Source organism: Chenopodium album, chromosome 3, assembly GCF_948465745.1.
Source record: "Chenopodium album chromosome 3, dcCheAlbu1.1, whole genome shotgun sequence".
NCBI lineage: Eukaryota > Viridiplantae > Streptophyta > Magnoliopsida > Caryophyllales > Amaranthaceae > Chenopodium > Chenopodium album.
This window is the reverse complement of record NC_137836.1, coordinates 77,854,439-77,874,150: the sequence shown is the minus strand read 5'-3', so window position 1 is coordinate 77,874,150 and position 19,712 is coordinate 77,854,439. Positions and strand designations below refer to the sequence as shown.

The following is a 19,712-nucleotide window of genomic DNA, read 5'->3' as shown; positions in this document are numbered from 1 at the left end:
AACCTAATGTCTACTGATTAAACCAATCACCAACTACCTATATTGAATTTTTTTTGGGCTACGTCCTTGTTGGAAAGTGACGGCCATATTGAATCAATCAAGATCTATATTTAACTAATTTTAATCTCTCTCTCTCTCTCTCTCTCTCTCTCTCTTTTTTTTTTTTTTTTTTTTTTTTTTTTTTTTTTTGAGATTTAAACATAATTTTACTTTGGTCATTTCATAGATTGATAGCGATTTATATTTACAATATTTTTTTTAGCAAAATTAATTTAAATTGTTAAAATCAGGCAAAGAGAATAGAACTTTAGAGTGATGCCAAATGAAAAATTCAATAAATCAGAGGCATGTTATATAAATTACTTCATATGATAATCTCTATTGACTATATGATATGATATCATGGATGGATGATATCCTCTATTAGCTATATGATATCATATAGTCAATAGAGGATATCATTTAGCCATGCGTGCCATCATCTAGCTAGTAGAAAATATCATTCAGCTAATAGAGGATATAAAAAAAATCACTAGATTGACGAAATATTTCGTCGGTCCAGACTTACGCAATATATTCTCTTTAAATTATCGCAACAATTCAATTTGATAGTCCTCAATCTCTTTGTTCGTTCTTAATTTAAGGCCTGTTCACATTTACTGAACAGAGCTGAACTAAACTGAACTGATTGGAGCTGAATTGAACTGAACTGAACTGAATTGAGCTGAAATGAATATTTTATGAGAGAGGAAAATTAAGAGCTGAACTGAACCGAACTGATTAAAGCTGAACTGAATTGACTAGAGCTGAATTGAAATGAAATTAAGTAAATGTGAACAGGCCCTTAGCCTTGAAACTCTGTTTAGTAACCCCTTATAGCCTATTTTCATAGTGTATTTATTAACTGAACAAATATAAGTCAACGGTATGTTATTGAGTTGCACCGTATTTGGTACCCTCTCTAGGACATTAGAATTTTTCCATTATTAGTGTATTAGGTTTGACTGTAATTTTTTACTACATAAAAATACATATTTTATCATAAAATATGTTGTTTTTAAGGAAAATCATAAAATACATTGTTAGATCTAATATAACGTTTCATAATATAAATTTTAAAATAATTTTTATTAATATTTAATTATATAAAAATAAAGTCAAACTAATGCACTGATAAACGTGCAAAGTTGAGTGTGTCAATTATTTTGAGTAAGATGGAGTAATTCTTTTTCCTTAAGTTTAAAGGTTTTTTTTCGATTCTTATAAAACGAGGGTGTTTGGAAATCATTGCCACGATTGAAGATCAATTATAATAAAATTTCACATAATAACATTCTTAATTATTACTCACTCTGTCCCAATTTACTTGCAACATTTTGACTGAACACGCTTACCGATATACAAGATTGATCGTCAATATCTTTTATTATATTTATACTTATACTTCCTCCGTTCTATTAATATTGCAACAATGGACTTTTTGCACTATTTATCACTCTTGTTTGACCATATAATATGAGTTATACGTTAAGCAAAATACAGTCAAGTGGGATCTTATTGGATTCGTCTCATATAATACTTTCATAGTATCAACTTTTTATAATTTTTACTCTTACATAACTATAGATATTTAGCATATAAAATGTGTCTCGGGATGCGCAATTTCCTCCTTGTTGCAATATTAACAGAACGGAGGAAGTATAAACTATAAAAAGTTTATATTAAAAAAATATACATTAAAATAGATCCAATAATATCTTATATGATTACAATTATTTTCATATAATAGCTAATAAATATGGCCAAAATGAGATGCGTGAATAGTGCAAAAAGTCAAAGCGTTGCAAGTAATTTGGGACGGAGGGAATACAATAATAATTGTACCCTAATTACTTAATTTTAAGTACGTAAAAGTAGTAGTGGTTTATAGGTGGTTTCATCCTCAAAACCTAAAAATTCAAGATGACTCAAAATTGACCTAATATTACAAAACATCTAATGGCTTGTTCCGATTTACTGAAAACAAGTGAAGTGAATTGATTAGGGCTTAGCTTATTTGAACCGGATTGAACTGAACTAAATTGTTTGTGAGAGAAAAAAATCAGGAACTAAACTGCACTGAAATTAAGGGTCTGTTCTAATACGATTATTTTCAGTTCAGTTCAGCTAAGCTAAGTTCAGTTCAGTTCAGTTCAGTTTCTAATTTACTTCTCTTATAAAATATTCATTTCAGTTCAGTTCAGTTCAGCTCTAATAAGTTCATTTCAGTTCAACTCATTCAATCAATGAGAACATACCTAAGCTGAATTGATATTAAGCTGAACAAATTAGGCCCTAAATAGTCCAACATCAATCTAAGTACGGAGTGACTCAAATTCAATCTGAACACTTAATTTGCCTAAAACTACCAAAAGCTACACCATAATATGATTCAAGATGGACTCAACTCATACCCAATTAACCCAAACAAGAATAGACTTTACCCGCTACGACATGAACCCGACTCGACCTGATATAACTTGACCCGACCAAAACAATCGATTCCCCCAAATCCCCAATTTCTCTAATACAAGTCCTACAAAAAGTCATTAGCTTCCATGGGCTTATCCACAACACTACTAGCATCATCTCATCTCATAAAAAAAGCCCACAACTTCAAAACCCTAATCACCGTCAAAACAAATAACCCCTAATTTTCTCTCTCATCCATTCTATCTCATCTCCACCCCCATTTCAATTTCTAGGGTTTCTGCCTTCTCCTCCATCAACCTGCAAAAATGGTGAACATCCCAAAAGTGAAGAAAACCTACTGCAAGAACAAGGAATGCAAGAAACACACAACCCACAAAGTCACCCAGTACAAGAAGGGTAAGGACAGCTTAGCGGCGCAAGGTAAGCGTCGTTACGATCGCAAGCAATCTGGTTATGGAGGTCAGACTAAGCCCGTTTTCCATAAGAAGGCTAAGACTACCAAGAAGATTGTTCTCAGGCTTCAATGTCAGACTTGTAAGCACATCTCTCAACACTCCATTAAGCGTTGCAAGCACTTTGAGATTGGTGGTGATAAGAAGGGCAAGGGTACTACCCTGTTTTAGATCTATCGTTTTCTCTCTCCTCGCTTTTGTCCTGCGAAACTTGGAGGTTTAATTTTAATGGGTTTTAGTTTTTTTTGGTAATTTTCGTTTTTTATTTGCAATTTTTGTTGGAGATTTTGGTTTTGTATGGATCTATTTCATGAAATCAATCAGTTTGAACCTTTTATAATTATTGATTATTGCCTCTTTGATTGTTTATGTTGCTATTATTGTTTTATGTTAGATGAAAAATCTCGATATTTGAGGTTGTTTTGTGAATTTGTTGATATAATTTGTGTGGAAATATTCGTTTAGAGCTGCTTAAAATGAAAAAGATGGGTTATTTTAGATGGTTCAGTGATTGAAGAGAAAGAGTGTTTTGAATGTCAGGGCACAATCACTTTAAATGCTTATTGTGCTGCTAGAATTGGAGTATTCACGGTGTTTGATCCTCGGTATTGCATTATGCCGAATAGTATTGCTTATTGAGTGTATGATACCATTTGATAAACAGGGAAATATACTTAGGCAAGGTCATTATTTAGGTCATTGAGTCTCGTAAGACTGAAAATGATGCCTTGTCTGTGTATCTGTACCGCCATTGCTGGATCATAGAATGTTTGATTCTGCTTGGTGTCTCATCACTTTCACTGATTCGTGAATGAGATGATAATGCAAATAGCGATTTTCGAAGGTTATGGAGTATTGTTGTATTGAGTGAGGATTTGATGGTAAGCCTTTGATATATTCTACTGAGTACTGACTAGGGATTTCAAAGCCGATACACAAAATACACTGAGGGTCTGAGGCACACAAATTAATTGCCAATTAAATCAGAAATGAACTTTCATATCATTATATATTGTAAAATTACAAATAATTAGAAAACTTTGATTTTTTTTGCATTTTTATAAAATGACACATTTAGTGGACTAATCTAGTAGCTACTCAATCCATTTTTCTTCAAGTTGTTTAAGTTGTGCTCGTATCTGCCAAGTGTTCATCAATGTTAGACTAGAGACCAAGACTGAGGCTACATTCACAAAGGTTTAAAGTCTAGTAGATGTGCTCGAAAGATTTGTTTTTTCTATCGGCTGCCAATCAGTCATTGTAATGTAGGGGGCATAGCTTGTAATGAAGGGGGCATAGCTTGCTGTGCGGCACTTATTTCATGAGAGGATTGGTGGTGGTGATGGCTGCTGTGTTCTGTACTGTGATGATGCCTTGCTGATGGATTATGTTTCTTAAGGGTTGACTTTGCATGATGAGCAGCAGAATGGTGGCTATGGGGTGGCTTGGCCTGATGATGTGTTTGTGTGTGGTGATGATGCGATAAAGGAGTATTGTGATGCGTTCCATGATATTGATGAGCAGGATGGCCATGATTTTGGCTAACATGATGAGGTGCTGTGGTGTGGGGTCTATGGACTGTTGGCCTGTGATATGGTGTTGTGTGACGGTGAGTTGCTGGAGGGTGACGTCCATGGTATATCGTTTGATGGCGGGCAGGTGGTAGGTGGTGCCTATGATATATTATTCCATGGCGATGGTAGGTCATGCCTCGATGGTGGGTTGGTTGTTCATGGCTGCGGTTTCTTCTTCTCAAGTGATGAGGTAGTGTATGATGGTTCCTTAAGAATGGCCTCCTGTGATGATGCAGGGCTGGATGGCCGTGGCCATGATGTCTTCTATGATGATGGTGTCTGTGGTGGTGATGGAATATTGGCGGGGGATAGATAGGTGGGAAAAAGGGGTGTGGATGCCAGGGACCCCATTGGTGATGAAATTGTCGTTGGGGATGTTCTGCAGAATGGTGATGTTCGGAAGAGTGGTGCCTATGATGATTTGGCTCCAAATGATGATGCTCGGGCGAGTGGTGCCTATGATGGACTGGCTCCCAATGATGATGTTCGGGCGAGTGGTGCCTATGATGGACTGGCTCCCAATGATGGTGTCTGGGAGAGTGGTGCCTATGGATTGGCTCCCAGTGATGATGTCTTGGTGAGTGGTGCCTATGGATAGGCGGCCAATGATGTTCTCTCATATGGTGGTGGCGATGGTGATGTGGTCGCAAGAAGAACTTGTGCGGTGGTCTATGCTTGTGTGGTCTAAACTTGTGAGGCAGCTTAGGTTTGTGCGGGTGTGGCCTGAACTTATGTGGCATCTTATGACATGGATGGCACGGTGGAAGAATTATCCTCGGTGGCAAATGATAAGGTGGTAAGATAGTCTTGTGATGTGGCATAAAATGTGGCAGTAGAAAGAGTTCATGTGATGGCGGTGGGGATAGAATTAGGTGGTGGTATGGTGGTGGTGACATGGGCACACCTTCAGGTGGTGGATACATCATTTGTGGAGGAGGTGGCGGGGGTGGGAGTGGGAGTGGCGGTGGATAGTAGTTATCATTAGTAGCCATGGTCACCGACGGAAAGGTGAGAAACACAAACGCAACAAGTAGCGAAACTAGGAGGGATGCCATTGATGACTGATGAGACAGATGACTAATGAGAGAGAGCGAGAAATGAGAAAAGGTTAACTTGTCTCAGGTAAGTGTTGTTGGATCTCAATCTGTAGAAATGTCCTTAACTTTTAATCATGATTAGGGCAAAATACACGGCCCTTTTTTGGGTCAGCAATCTTTGTTGAAGTTACCCTTCAAATTAGGGTATTGCCTGTGTAAATTACTATACCTATCAACTGGATTATAGTACTTGGTTGAAATTTTGTAGTAACTTTTTGTCACAAGCTTGAAATGATAGATGAATCCCACCAAATATGACGGCTACTTGTTCACGTTTAAGATTTTTAACTTTTCATTTGGTAATTGCCTCTAATTTTGATTAGTAGTATGGCTTAAAAGTTAGTGGTTGACTACCAATAACCAAATTATGTTCAAACATCTGCTAAATGAAACGGCATTTGCTCTCAAAAGTGATCTTGTTTTTGGATAGTATATTTTCCACTTATCTACAATAATTGGGGAGGATAAATTAGGTAAATCTTTGTCTAAAATGTTACCTAATTTGTAACAATTTATATCTCTACAAATTAATTAATTAGGAAATGATAGAATAACGCTTACGAGCCCTTTAATCTGTTTCTCAATTGGTGCGTAGTTGTTTTTTCTATATTTCTTGTTGATCTACATATTTATAATAATTTGTCTTTTTAAACTTGTGAAAAAGCTAGAATTTTTTATATAGATCCGCTTTATTTGCCAATTTGGCATAAGCTAGGTCATGCAAGTCCACATGTCATGTCAGTAGACTTTGTAACTAAGCTAGTCGTGTCTAGATAAAGGCCTTGTTTGATAAATGACTTTTGCTTGACTTTTTTTTGTTGGCTTTTAGTTTTTGGTTTTTCATTTGGTCAAACAAGCAAAAACGTATTTGGTAAACGGACTCGTTATTATTATTATTATTATTATTATTTGCAATGTATATTACAAAGATAATAAAATATTTCAATGTCTTTATAAGTCATTTTTATATAAAACCCACAACCAACAACGAACTGTACTAAACATATTTATTAACAGCTAATAGTCAAACAACCAACATAAAAAGCCAATACAAACAACTAGTCAGCTCAGCCAAGAAAAACAGTCAGCAGCCGACAACCAATTGCCAAACATGACCAAAGTTGTGTTATAGAGCTTGTTTTTAACATAAGTCATTCATAAGTCGACTCATTGTATTCCTATTGCATTTTGCCAAAAATTTGAAAATGATGTTCATACAAGATCCATAACATAGTAGTGTATTGGACATGTTGTGCTAGGTTTGTAGCAATTTGTCAAGTCATTTTCATATTGTGTTTAATCGACTCTTTTGTTAGCAGAATAGATTATTAGGAAATGAGATGATAACACTTGTAAGTCCCTTAAAACTTGTTCCGCAATTGATGCATTATTGTTTTTCCACGATTCTTGTTAGCCTAAATACTTTAATTATTTTTGCACTTGTGAAAAAAAGAAGTTAAATCCTTTATGGATCCTCGAGTTGGGCACAGGCTAGGGTCATGCTAGTCTATGTGTCATGTTAGTGAACTTTTTACTTACGCAAAATCATGCCTAGATGGTCTAAAGGAAGTTGCATTGTGCATAGTTTATTGTAAACTTTTATAATAGGAGTCATGCACAAGTTGGCTCGTCGTGCTCTGATTATACTTTTGCCAAAGTTTGAAAATGAGGGAGTTGAAGAGCACAAAGTTGGAAACATCTCTACCAAAATTTGCAACTACTAATATTGTACACTAATTTTCTTTGATAGAAACTTACATAATCAATCATATTTAAGATGTGTTGTATACACTAATTTTCTTTGATATACACTCGGGTATACCGTACACCTGGGATCATTTGCTCATTTAATCAACAAATGAGCAAATATTTATTGATTAAATAAGCAAATGACCCTGAATGTATGGTACACCACTACACCCGAGTATACATAATAGAATCTCTAATATTTATAAGAGTAATTTAAAAAATTTTGAGCTTTAGCAAGAAAAATTGAAGGCGGGATTGTAATTGGGTGTCGTATAATATTTCAACAAGTTTGGTGAACAAGTTTCCCGCTCTATGTTCTTCAACTCCCTCATTTCCCCCCTTTTCCCTTGTTTTCCTTCCATTTTCATTTTTCAGAATACACAGATTGAAGAGAGAGAAAGTGAGGTAGATTTTGAAGAGAGATGTTTGGGAGGATTAGATCGTCGCCGTCACCGGTGGAATTGTTGGAATTAGAGCGTCTTCCTTCCAAGCTTCTCAAACACGATTCTCTCTCCATCTATGGTATCAACCCTTTTTTCCTTACAAAATTGATTTAGGGTTTTTAATTTGATGCTTCAACTTTACACTCAATTTGATTGATTGACCAATTCAACTGCTGAAAATTTGTAATTTGATTGATTAAGTGGTTTTTCATTGAACTTTTTGATGCAGAATCGACGCTTGTGAAGCTCAAGCAAGGCTCTCAGCGTAATCTTGGCCCGACAGTTCAAGATTCTATGGAAATTGAATCAAATTCGATTGTTTTCGAGGATTCTTCCAAGGTTTTAGGGTTGTGCGGCGAGCATGGACGACTAACTGCCTGTAATACTGATAGTTCTTGTATTGGTGTTTCTTCGAGTCCTAATCAGGAACAGAAGATAGGCAGAGAAATCTCGATACATTGTCTGTTTTCCAAGTATGCTACTTCTCGACAAAAAGAAGGCGCAGCTGGTTGTAATGGTGGTTCTTCGAGGAGTTTCTCCACTTGTTCGAGTGATTCTGAATTGACAGGTTGCTCAAGACTCTAAGCTATACTCGACGACAGTGCGTGTTTGGGAAGGTGGCAGCGTTTTCTTTGCTGATTAATTTACAGTAAAGGGTGTACAATCATTGTAACAATATTTATGTTATTGTAATGTTAAATGGTGTTGATAACTCTGATAAATATCGCCAAATGTATTGTCTGATTGAACTTTCGATTTTCAGCAATCAAAAGGGATAAACTTCACAAATTGTTACAATTGTAATGCATGATCAGTAATGAATCATCAGCATTTTATTATAACAGCAACTTGTATTTGATTACAAAACTTGTACTTGTCTATATGTAAAATACACAAATCATATAGAGAATACATTTGAAGCACACGGCAAAATTAATGTTTAGCCAGTGCAAACAAGGCCTCAAAACTGTGCAACGCTCTATCAATAGAATTACAAAAACGGGTCAAAAGATGACTACTCCCTCAGCCATGGTGCTTGAGCAGGGGTCCATTGGCATATTTCACCTTCTTTAAACCACAGACCTGCAATGCGAGTATAAAGTCAGATACAAATGTTCAGTTCTTACAATTTTCAAGTATATTAACATTACATGTATATCAATGTTGATGAATGTATGAGTACAATTGTGCAAACAACCAGCCCAAAAAGTAGGTTGATAGACATTGCTATCCTTAATAGCACTATCAATTTTCAGAAAAATCTCGTCGTGCAGCAGAAATCATCTGTAGTTGCAGCAGAGTTTTGTTGCTTTTATAGCTTCCCCATCAAGTGAGAGTTTCTTAGGCTTCTAATGTTATACAGAGTAGGAAACACACCCTCATATAAGCTATATTGATCTCATCACTTAAAGTTTTTGGAGGATAGAATATATGAACTATGTAATCAATCTATGATAAAGAATGGCAATTTCAAGAGTGGCAATTCATGATAAAGCCTTTCTCAGCAAGCAACTGTCTAAGCAGAATTACTAGTAGTTTCCCACATTCCTGATCTCTAATACACGAATCATACCATATTAACAAGATTTTGAACTCCTAGTACTTGAGTTTCTAATCATTAGACAAAAATGTAATGTCTTAAAATTGCCAGTCACAAACTTCTCTGAACCAACTTGCAATTGCCATGTAACACAATGGTAATAAACCATAAATCATTCAGAAGGCCACAAATGCCATCAGAAACAATATGCCATATAAAATGTCACATAATATGCACATTTACAATTAGACCCATTAACCAAACATGACAACCATGAAGTAATTCAGAGAGAAAGCCTCAAGATGAGTAAGATTGAAGCGTAGAAGTTCTAACCTATTTCACGCTTTCCATTGTCAGGGCTATCACTTCCATGAACCACATTCCTGCAAGTATTAGGTAGCGTTAAGAGCAAAGAAGAGCAGAGCATAGCTAATAAGTTCTAAAATAGCATCACGAATCTGTCATTATAACAGTGTAGGTTAAAAGACCAACCTTCCAGTTTGAACAGCAAGATCTCCTCTAATAGTTCCAGGTTCAGCTTGAAGAGGATCTGTGGCCCCTATTAGCTTGCGTGATGATGCAACAACTCCAACACCCTCCCAAGCCTAGAATTCATCAAACATAGCCTCAAATTTCTACTTATATCCCAACTCCAATATTGCATGTAAGAAGACCATAAAGGTTAATAAATCTTACCATACACACAACGGGACCAGAAGTGATGTATTCGATCAGCTTCTGATAAAACGACTTTGAACTTAAATCCTTGTAGTGCTCCTGTGGATATTAAGGCAGATAAGAACCCACCGAAACTCAACAAAAACAATTTTAAAACCCATTCTTTCAGTGATCTCTAGTCTACTTCTTTGCCACCCTAAGAGTCCATCTAATCAAGAGGCTTGTATCCCCAATTTAATTACTCTTATACAGTAGGATATAAGCCTTATTAGGATGATATCTTGTTTTCTCACAGTAATTGAATATATATTTTCCAATCAGTAAAATTAAACTTACCCCTATATTTCGTCACATTCTAACAATTGAGCATGAGCTTCATACAACCCAACATAATTTAATTATATAATAATCAATAAAAACAAAAAGTGGGTTATTTTACTAGAAGAAACATTAATTATTCTCAAGCTCACAATAAGCAACCAATTCTCATAAATTAGACATATTCATAACAAAAACATCGAATTAACCAGGCACAGAACACCTAAAGTCCTAATCTAGCAAACAATATACTCAATTTATCAAAAGAAGCAAGAAAATTCTTAAAATAGAATTGACAATACTATATAATTATACCTCAGCTAATTCTTGGGGGCATTGATACATCTTCAACCCAATCAACTTAAAACCCTTCTTCTCAAATCTTGAAATTATCTCTCCAACCTAAACAAAATTGAATTTCATCAATTACCCATTTCAGCAAATCTTCAACCCAATAAAACCCATAATTTTTTTCTATTAATTAAAACAAACCCATAATAAAATCAATCAAAATTAAAACATACAAGGCCACGCTGAACCCCATCTGGTTTAATCATAATGTAGGTCTCCTCAACTTGATTCTGCAAAAACACCAAACAAAAAAAAAAGAGATGAAATTCAAAATAATTTATCCAAAAAAACAGTTAAAAAGTGGAATTTAATGAAGAAAAACAGACCATTGAAGCAACTAAGTGAGGAAGAAAGATGCGAGGTTTAAAGGAATTCTTTCGGAGAGGAGAGAGAGTTGAAAGAGGGCATTTTGTGGAAAAAAGATGGGATTGTGAGTGAAATGCAGCTAACTTTTGGTGGTTGTTGCGGCGAAAGAGGAGGTTTTGGTGGTGGGTTGAAAGGGATGAGTTTGGTAGTGATGAAATGCAATAGCAAGGACTGCTTAATCCACTTATTGCTTCCATTTTCTCGCTCTTCCTTCAACCAAAAACTAACAATGGTGAAGATGATGTGAATTTTGTTGGGTTTTGTGTGAAATGGTTGGGTTGTGTTAGGAGTTTAGGATATGGGTTTTGTGGGAATTAATTTTGGCACACCCTAAATTGATTTAGACACACCCCTATGTGAGAAGAGCATAGAAAACTGTGCTCTCACATAAGGGTGTGCCAAAATCAAATTAGGGTGTGCCAAAATTATTTCCCAGATTTTGTTTGCTCTTTTGAATTCACAAATTCACTCACAAAACATCGAGAAAACGGAGGGGGTTGGAAAACTAGTGTTTAAATTATAAACTACGTAATAGGTGTAATGAATTGTGAAATATGATGAATTTGATCACAGTAATTTTCTTTTTCATCTCCACCTAATCAAAAATTTAAAAAGATAGTAGATACATAAAATAATACAAAGTATGAGTTGAAAGAAGTAAACTACGGAGTAGTAGTATATCAGGCTATAGATGCCTTACCCTCGAGTCTCGACCTAATTGGATACTACCTTTGTCATCCTCCTTTGTTTGCTCCATTGGGGAGAATTACCTTTTTAATTTTTGGTTGAAAAAGACTATGAGAAAGAAAAATGGGGGTGTTAGTGAAGTGGTTGTGAGAGAAAGAGTGTAGTTCTTATTTCTATAACTAAAAGTAATATGGAACAAACTTAAAAGGATATACTAAAAAGATAAATGAGGCAAACATAAAGGGACAGAGTGAGCACAATACAGAGAATCTACGAACCTTTCCATTTTTCTCAATTATTGTATCTCTTGAAAGAACATATTCACATTGTACGGAATAAAATTTATACTTCGGTTTCTCTTCTATTTTAATGATTTTATGATTTTTATCTAGCATCAATGGATCGTCCTGAATTATGCTCAACCTGATTGTATGAAAAATTCAATATATGTTAACCCAAAATTTTATAGCCCAATAAAGATGCCCATTGCTGTTAAAAATGTTGAACATATATTCACTTTCAGATTGTATTGGAACATGTATCAGCAGTATCACCTGCTAAGGTTTACAGAAAACATCTTACATTATGCCAATAGGCATCAGAGTGGCTAGAATAATACAAGAGATATCAAAATGAGCCGCTTATCGGTTCTTCTCTTCCTTTTTTCTGTAATAACTCAATAAAGAATGATAACACAACAACAGAAAGGCATTAACAAGAAGAAATGAGTGAACAAAGGAGGATGAGACAGTAGCTATTTGTATGTTCTCCAAATTTGCATCTGTCTCTAGCCTGACAATCGTTAATAGCTATCGCCTACGGAATGTTCTTCTGAACCAGCCGTGTCTTTGTGTTTTTTCCTTCATATCCTTGGCTGTACAACCACCGGATATCATAGTCATGATTAATCATACAAGTAGATATCAAATCTAAAGGCATAAAATAGCTGATATTCTGGTACAGTAATAGACTCAAGGGTTACCTTGAAGTCTACCAGCACGATATAAAGCTTCTTCTGCTATGGGTCGCCATTCTTCAGCACACGAAAAGTTCATGCCCATGCCAACACTTAGCCCTCTTAATAGATGAACAGTTCGAAGAACAGAAAACAGTTCTTCAGGAAAAGCCTTCAGATACAATCAAACAAGAGAGCAGAACTTTTAGGGGATTTAATTTGTGTAAAAAATAAGAAAGAAAAGAGAGATGCAACGTTTATGATAAGAAAAAAAAAGGATTGAAAAACATTTTGGACAAACAATTTAAGCACCAAAATTTAGCACCTCAACAGAAATCTTTTTAATAGAGGATCCCTCAGAGAAAGGTTGCAGCATTGTTACTCCAGGAGGTAGCTTTGTGTCAAACATTGTCTGTGCTAACTTCAACATCTCCTCTTGTTCATTTTCGCATTTACTCAAAGTGTTTATACCAAGCTCCCTATAAACAGTCAAGAAATAAGTCAAGGATGAGAATCAGAGCATCAGATTGATATGGAAGTTTTTCTAACCTAATGTCCGTATATATGGTTTTTAGATTAATTTCAATGAGATAGATTTGTACTTCCTATTTTTGAGAAAAACTAAACCCACGAAGCTCAGAGAAATCAATTCCAAAAGAATTGTCAGTTTGTAACCACCTATAGCTTTCGATTGCTCTTATAGGATCATTATCAGCCATAGCAAGCACTAGATTTGCATATCCAAGCCTCAGATTCTCTGGGAGGTCTTTTACTTGCCCATAGTCTAGCAATGCAACCTAAATAGTAGCCAAGTTCGATTAACATACGCAATTCAAAAGTAGTCAACATAAAGAGTTCAATGCTTGTAGCTTTATAGGCAATTAACCTCTCACTCACCTCAGAACCTTTACATATCAGAATATTTCCAGGATGAGGATCTGCATGGAAAAATCCACTCTTTATTATCATCTGCCCATATGCCACAGCCAAGCTTTTGAGGATATTCCTGCATGTAAAGATGTTTGCACACCCAATATAGATTAAACCATGCTAAGCATTATCGTGCTAACAAAGCTAGAAGTAAAAATTTTGTTGCGTTTTCAAAGAGCATGAAAGAATAGAGAGTAAATGAATGTAAAGCTATATGGATGTATAAACACAAATACACAATCCATTAGCAGTCACAAAGTCACTAGGAAACAAGGTAAAATGAGATTGCATACTTCTAAGTGAAAAGTGGGCTTACTGCTTTGCTGCAACCGCAACCCTACCATTAGGGTTGAGGCCTCTTTTGGCCATTTCATCTCCAAGTCTCAAAATTGGGATCCCATCAATGTAGTCCATCACCAATACCCTCCTGATTAAAAAAAATAATAATAATAAAAAAAACTTATAAAAAAAATCTTAATAGAAATGCTTTAGCTCTACTGCATATAATTTATATTCATCAACCACACAATTAACCATTAACGTAGACATCATATTTCATTTAAAAGTAGAATTTATCCACATACTTATTATAGGCATCATATTAAAATGTGCAGCATTTAAGCATTTTGCACTTGTTTGTTATTATAAAATCAGTAAGAATGCCTCCCTTGTCAAAAAAAAAAAAGAAAAAAAAAAAAAGAATGCCATTTTCTTGTGAAGTATTCCCTTCGTCCCTTATTTTTTGCCCCATATGGCCAATTTCCTTTTTAGGCCGTTCCTTTAATTTTGCCCCGTTCTATTTTTGAACATATGGGACCATATGTTTACTCCCACAACCACTCCATTAACTCCACTACTTTTCTCTCTCGTCATTTTATCCAACCAAAAAATAAAGTAACATTTCTCCATGGGGCAAAATAAGGGACGGAGGGAGTGTAGGTCAGCCAATGCCTTTTGAAGGGGTATGGATACAGTTGCTCTGTCAATCCAAATCGAGGCACTTCACACATATGTTCTACCCCTAACCCTGCCACATGCTAGAGCCTAATAAGAGGCACTCAAGAATAGGAAAAACAAACTGTAGTTCTTTGCATACGTTTTTCTTTTTCCAGGACTGATAGGATATAGACAAATAAGGTTGTACAATCTACAGCTGTGAAAGAGAGCATATATATGGCTGTGAATGGTTCAATAGTGGATGAGATTTTACCCGCCCATCAAAATCACAATGAGAAGCTTACCTACTGACCAAGTCCTTCATGACTCGTGGTACCAGAACAGGACTCTTCTTGTTATTCTCATACAGGAATTGCCTGATCTTATCCATCGCAGCAGCCTCTCTTGTAAAGTCAAATTCATTTGCAATCTTATGGAGGAAAAAAAATATATAAATTAAACTTTCCAGTCAGGATCAGGAGCAAACAGGAAAGTTCTTGAAGGTAGCACATGATCAACCCAGAAACCACTAAACATGATTGATAATGAAGTCAATTGGGAAGTATATAAATTATCACAATAAATTACCTATAAAACCCCGGAGTATTTGACAATAATCATGGGAAATTGAATCTAGAAGAGAACTTAGGAAAGGATTTATCATATCCTAAAATCATCAGAAATTGAATCTAGAGGAGAACTTTGGAAAGGATTTAGCATATCCTAAAAAAACAGCTAAAGATACATACATATGAATAAAATTGTTAAACTAGTCCTGTAGCATCTCTCAACTTATTTCTCTTTACCTAACTACATGGAAAGACATGCACACAGAAAACCAAATTTTTAACCAACTGAACACATTTCTGTCAAGTTAAAAAATAAATTTCAAGTACTTCCTATGTTCCACAATAATAGCAATTAGCAACCCTTGTTTTTTTAGGAAGTTTCACCTTAATTGCTACATACTTTATATGGATAAGGAGCCTCTGTCTCCCCACATTCCATGGGCTTCTCTCTCTCTCTCTCATCATATGGGCTCCTAAAATCTTGCATTTACTCACCATGTTGCAAATATGGAGCTAAAGAGGGATAATTTGTCCACTGACAACAGTCTGACATACAGGTTACTTGACTGTGCGCAGCATAAACTGATAAAACTCTTCAGATATGGATAAACCATGAAGCATACTTTCTCAAACAGTAATGCAGGAGATCCGTTCATTCTGACCCAATTAAGTTCAACCCTCAAACATGCAATTTATACTTATGAATCATTTTACGATATCGCATATTACACATGGAAAACATGAGATAGAGACTTGTGCACAAAATAAACTAAGTTTTTTTTTTTTTTTTTTTTTGATAAAAGACCAATTTGATGGTATTAAAACAGCCATAAATTTCATAGCCATGTAAACACATGTTTTTGCAAAATAAATCTAATCACGAGTCATGTTGTAGCAGTCTAGCAGGGGCATGAGTTACCACAAAAGCACTAATTCCAATTAATGATTAACTCCCTTCATTACAGTTTACTTATTCCCAGCTTTAGGTTTAAAGGATGACAATGAAGATAGGAGAGAAAATAACAAAAATAAAATTTCACCTGTTTCTCCATTTCCTTTGTCACAGAATAGAGATCAAATTTAATATCTGTCTTCTGCATGTATAAAGCAAAAGCTTGCAGATTACGAATATCAGTCATCATCAACTCTTGAACTCCAGGATGTTGGACCTAGAAGATTTTCAAGCATCAGATGCTAGTCACACTATTAAAGCTCCTAGAAAGTATCCAAGTAATCTACCTTAACAACCACATCGCTGGTGTTACCCTTCAACTTTGCACGGTGGACCTAAATTAAAAGAGAATACAAGAAATGCATAAGATTCAGCATGCATGTTCAAGTAAAAGAATATATCAATAAAAACAGCTTAGCTGAATCATAGATATATCTATTTGAGAGCAAGTCATGGTGCAGAAACCAGACCTATATACTGTGTTGACAAGTTATGTCTATTGATACAGTGCTCTCAACAATCATAACAGCCAAAGTAGTCCACAGTAAGCAAAAAAACACACTTATTCCCAACACGATCCTTAGATATTTGCAAGCAGTATTGCCTGAATTTTTTTCACATACTAGTACTCACATTAATAAAGGTAAGATCACTAGGACTCTAGGAGACAATAAATACTATACTCAGATTGAAGAGTAGACTGAAGTGGCATTCACGCAGAATGACATTCATTCTTAATTTCTGGATAAAACATTACAAATGATCCTGAGTGTGATAAAATATCCCTTAGTTCCATAGGGTTTTCAGATTAATGACCTTGTAGACAAGTCTAAATCTTAATGGGGGGGAAACTGAACCTTTAAAATTCTTTGTAATATGCAAACACAGAAGGACCTTATAGCAAATCTATCAGAGAAACATAGAATAACAAAATACATCTTGTCAAGAACATGTCCGACTTAAAAGTATCAACATAACAACGAGATAAGTCAAAGGAAAGACTTCAGAATCTGCAATGTAGAAGACATACCTGTGCAATGGAAGCAGAACCAAGAGGATTTTCATCAAATACATCAAACATTTCTCCAATGCTTTTTCCTAACTCCTTCTCTAACACATGCTGAACAGTCTCATAAGGTGTGGGGGGAGCTTGATCACAAAGAGTCACCAGCCGTCGCACCCATGCAGCAGGGGCCAAATCCGGTTTCCCAACAATTTGAGCAATCTAATCAAACCCTCATCACCAAAAGCATTCAGAATATAAACTTTAGTCATTTATCAAATTCACAGGCCAATATATTCCCCACACATCATAATAACCTCGATATGATATTGAACAAAACGTATCAACTATAGCAATAATGGGACACAATCCAGTACAGAATCCATTCTTTAAAGTAAACCATTTTAAATTATACAAATTTAGATGCAAGATTAAGATTTTACTTTAGTTACCAATGTTGGAATTATAGATTAATAAGAATGCCAAGATGCCCTTTCAATAGAGAAATAACTGATAATGTAAAAGATAGCAAATTTTCAACATAAAGTTTCAACCCATAGAAGACTTTACAATATTGAACACAATTATCAGCTCATAGCTCAACTATAGAAATGGTGGGACACAATCCAATAAATACAAACCATTCTTAAAAGCCATCCAACTAACCGCTTTAAATTACAATAATTTGCATGCAAGATTATAATTTTACTCCAAAGGTATAAATGGCCATTGAAAAATATAGATTAATGAAGGGCACACCACTTTATTAGAAAACAAAAAGGCAACAAATATTCAACATAAATAATCAAAAACTTTTTCTAAGTATTAATGCAAATTTCAATGTTTATGATTGACATTCAATTAAACCCACCAAAAATCAAGAAAAAAACTGCATTAAAAAAATGAGAAACTTTAAATACCTTAAGAAAGAACCCACCAAGATCATAGCACATATTGTAAATCTTATCAGCTGCAATCTCATGTTGCCTTTCCCACATTTCCTCTTGCTTCTTTGCATCTTTCACAAAACTCACTTGAACTTGAAACACCTAAAATTTCACACCAAAATTCAATAAAAAACAACAAAATTGGAATTAAACCCATTTTAGACTACAACCCAGAACCATAATTATGCAAATAATCTTAAATTAAAACCAATTAAAAATTAGAAAAAAACCCAAACCCACAAAAATCGAAACAACCCAACAAAAATATAGAAGAACCCCAGAAATTAAACCTTATAACCAGTATAGATTTCAGCAGTACGAGCCCAGAATTGAAGAGAACGATGCCATGGTCTTAATTGAGCCGATAGTTTATCTCGAAATTCATCAAATTGTGGAGCAGGAAAAAGAGGCATTTTTTTTTGCTCTTTCCTGAGTGTTCAAAGTGAATCTGAAACAATAGTATATTCAATTTTTTTTTAATTTTTTTTGGATGAACAGTTGCCGCACGTTTAAGTAATTTAGTTTGTCTTCAAAAAAAAAAAAAAAAAAAAAAAAAGAGTAATTTAGTTTCAGTGTTGTGTAATTGCGTTGCTCTATTCTTGTTGGTTCTAAAAATATTCTGATACTGAAATAAATGGAGGAATGAAGAGGATTAAGTGATCAACTAATGCCAGAAAAATGATGCTTAGCCTTACAAAATTGTGGCTCAAAACAAGGTCATGTAAATTGCATTGCGGATGTTGCTTCTGGCTTCAGCAACTGTGCTCACGCATGGGCCGTAGAGTCGTAGACCATGTAAAGCTTGGTTTAGAGAGAAAATTTGCATTTCACAACCAAGAAGTTAGATATACATTTACTGAGACTTCCTTTACCGTTTCTCTTACTTTCAAAGTGTCAAGTCCACTTGGGCTCTTTTCTTTACCAACCAAAAAAAAAAAAAAAAAAAAAAAAATGTAAAGACCTACAATTTCATCTGATGAGGAAATATTTTTTTAGTAGAATTACGGGCTTAAGGCCTAGTGTTGATGGTAAAGTGTCAAATTGGCCCATTAGTTGGTTTGGGTTGGATTTGGTTATTTCGAATTTGAGACATTAGTATTATGTGCACTATGGTGCACCTAGGAATAGTTGTACGGTGTACCACGTTTATACTTTTGAACATTTTACAAAAAATGAACATTTAGTAAGAAAAAAATATGAACATGTCACAAAAACTGAACATAAACATGCAATTTTTATGTTCATATATTATAAGGAAATATTCATTTTGTAAACAGTAAATGTTCAGTTTATATTACAAAACTATTGAATTATTATGAGTCAGACAAACTTATTTCAAATTAAATTGTTTTACTCGTAATAATTCAAAATTTGCAATTGTTTACATTTTTATACTAAATGTTCAAAATTTGTTAGTGTTCATATTTTTTTAACTAAATGTTCAAAAGTATAGGCATAGTGCATTGCGATTGTTCATATTTTTTTTACTAAATGTTTAAAATTTGCAATGTTCGGATTTTTTTACTAAATGTTCAAAATTTGCGATTGTTTTGATTTTTTTTTAATAAATGTTCAAAAGTATAGGCGTGATGTATTGCGATTGTTCAGATTTTTTAACTAAATGTTCAAAAATTGTGATGTTCAGATGTTTTTACTACATGTTCAAAATTTGCAATTGTTCAGATTTTTTTAC

At 34.7% G+C, this 19,712-nt stretch overlaps 3 protein-coding genes and 1 pseudogene across 3 annotated transcripts; 2 read left to right on the top strand and 2 right to left on the bottom strand.

Moving 5' to 3' along the window:
- The first annotated feature begins 2,698 nt into the window (after window positions 1–2,698).
- Window positions 2,699–3,264, top strand: LOC145617764 (large ribosomal subunit protein eL42 pseudogene; annotated as a pseudogene).
- A 4,332-nt stretch (window positions 3,265–7,596) lies between these two features.
- LOC145624304 (uncharacterized) lies at window positions 7,597–8,629 on the top strand. The gene is made up of 2 exons (XM_081677305.1): window positions 7,597–7,866; window positions 8,017–8,629. Exons 1-2 carry the CDS (start codon window positions 7,767–7,769, stop codon window positions 8,370–8,372), a joined length of 456 nt encoding a protein of 151 aa, XP_081533431.1. The 5' UTR covers window positions 7,597–7,766; the 3' UTR covers window positions 8,373–8,629.
- On the bottom strand, window positions 8,596–11,308 carry LOC145624303 (nucleoside diphosphate kinase 2, chloroplastic-like). The gene is made up of 7 exons (XM_081677304.1): window positions 11,001–11,308; window positions 10,848–10,904; window positions 10,639–10,725; window positions 10,024–10,104; window positions 9,820–9,932; window positions 9,661–9,710; window positions 8,596–8,870 (listed from the first exon to the last, which is right to left on the bottom strand). Exons 1-7 carry the CDS (start codon window positions 11,235–11,237, stop codon window positions 8,803–8,805), a joined length of 693 nt encoding a protein of 230 aa, XP_081533430.1. The 5' UTR covers window positions 11,238–11,308; the 3' UTR covers window positions 8,596–8,802.
- An 889-nt stretch (window positions 11,309–12,197) lies between these two features.
- On the bottom strand, window positions 12,198–18,686 carry LOC145624302 (uncharacterized). The gene is made up of 12 exons (XM_081677303.1): window positions 18,310–18,686; window positions 17,993–18,121; window positions 17,100–17,294; window positions 16,357–16,404; window positions 16,158–16,286; window positions 14,854–14,978; window positions 13,929–14,039; window positions 13,580–13,688; window positions 13,361–13,479; window positions 13,008–13,161; window positions 12,710–12,854; window positions 12,198–12,601 (listed from the first exon to the last, which is right to left on the bottom strand). Exons 1-12 carry the CDS (start codon window positions 18,430–18,432, stop codon window positions 12,537–12,539), a joined length of 1,452 nt encoding a protein of 483 aa, XP_081533429.1. The 5' UTR covers window positions 18,433–18,686; the 3' UTR covers window positions 12,198–12,536.
- Between the last annotated feature and the right edge of the window lie 1,026 nt (window positions 18,687–19,712).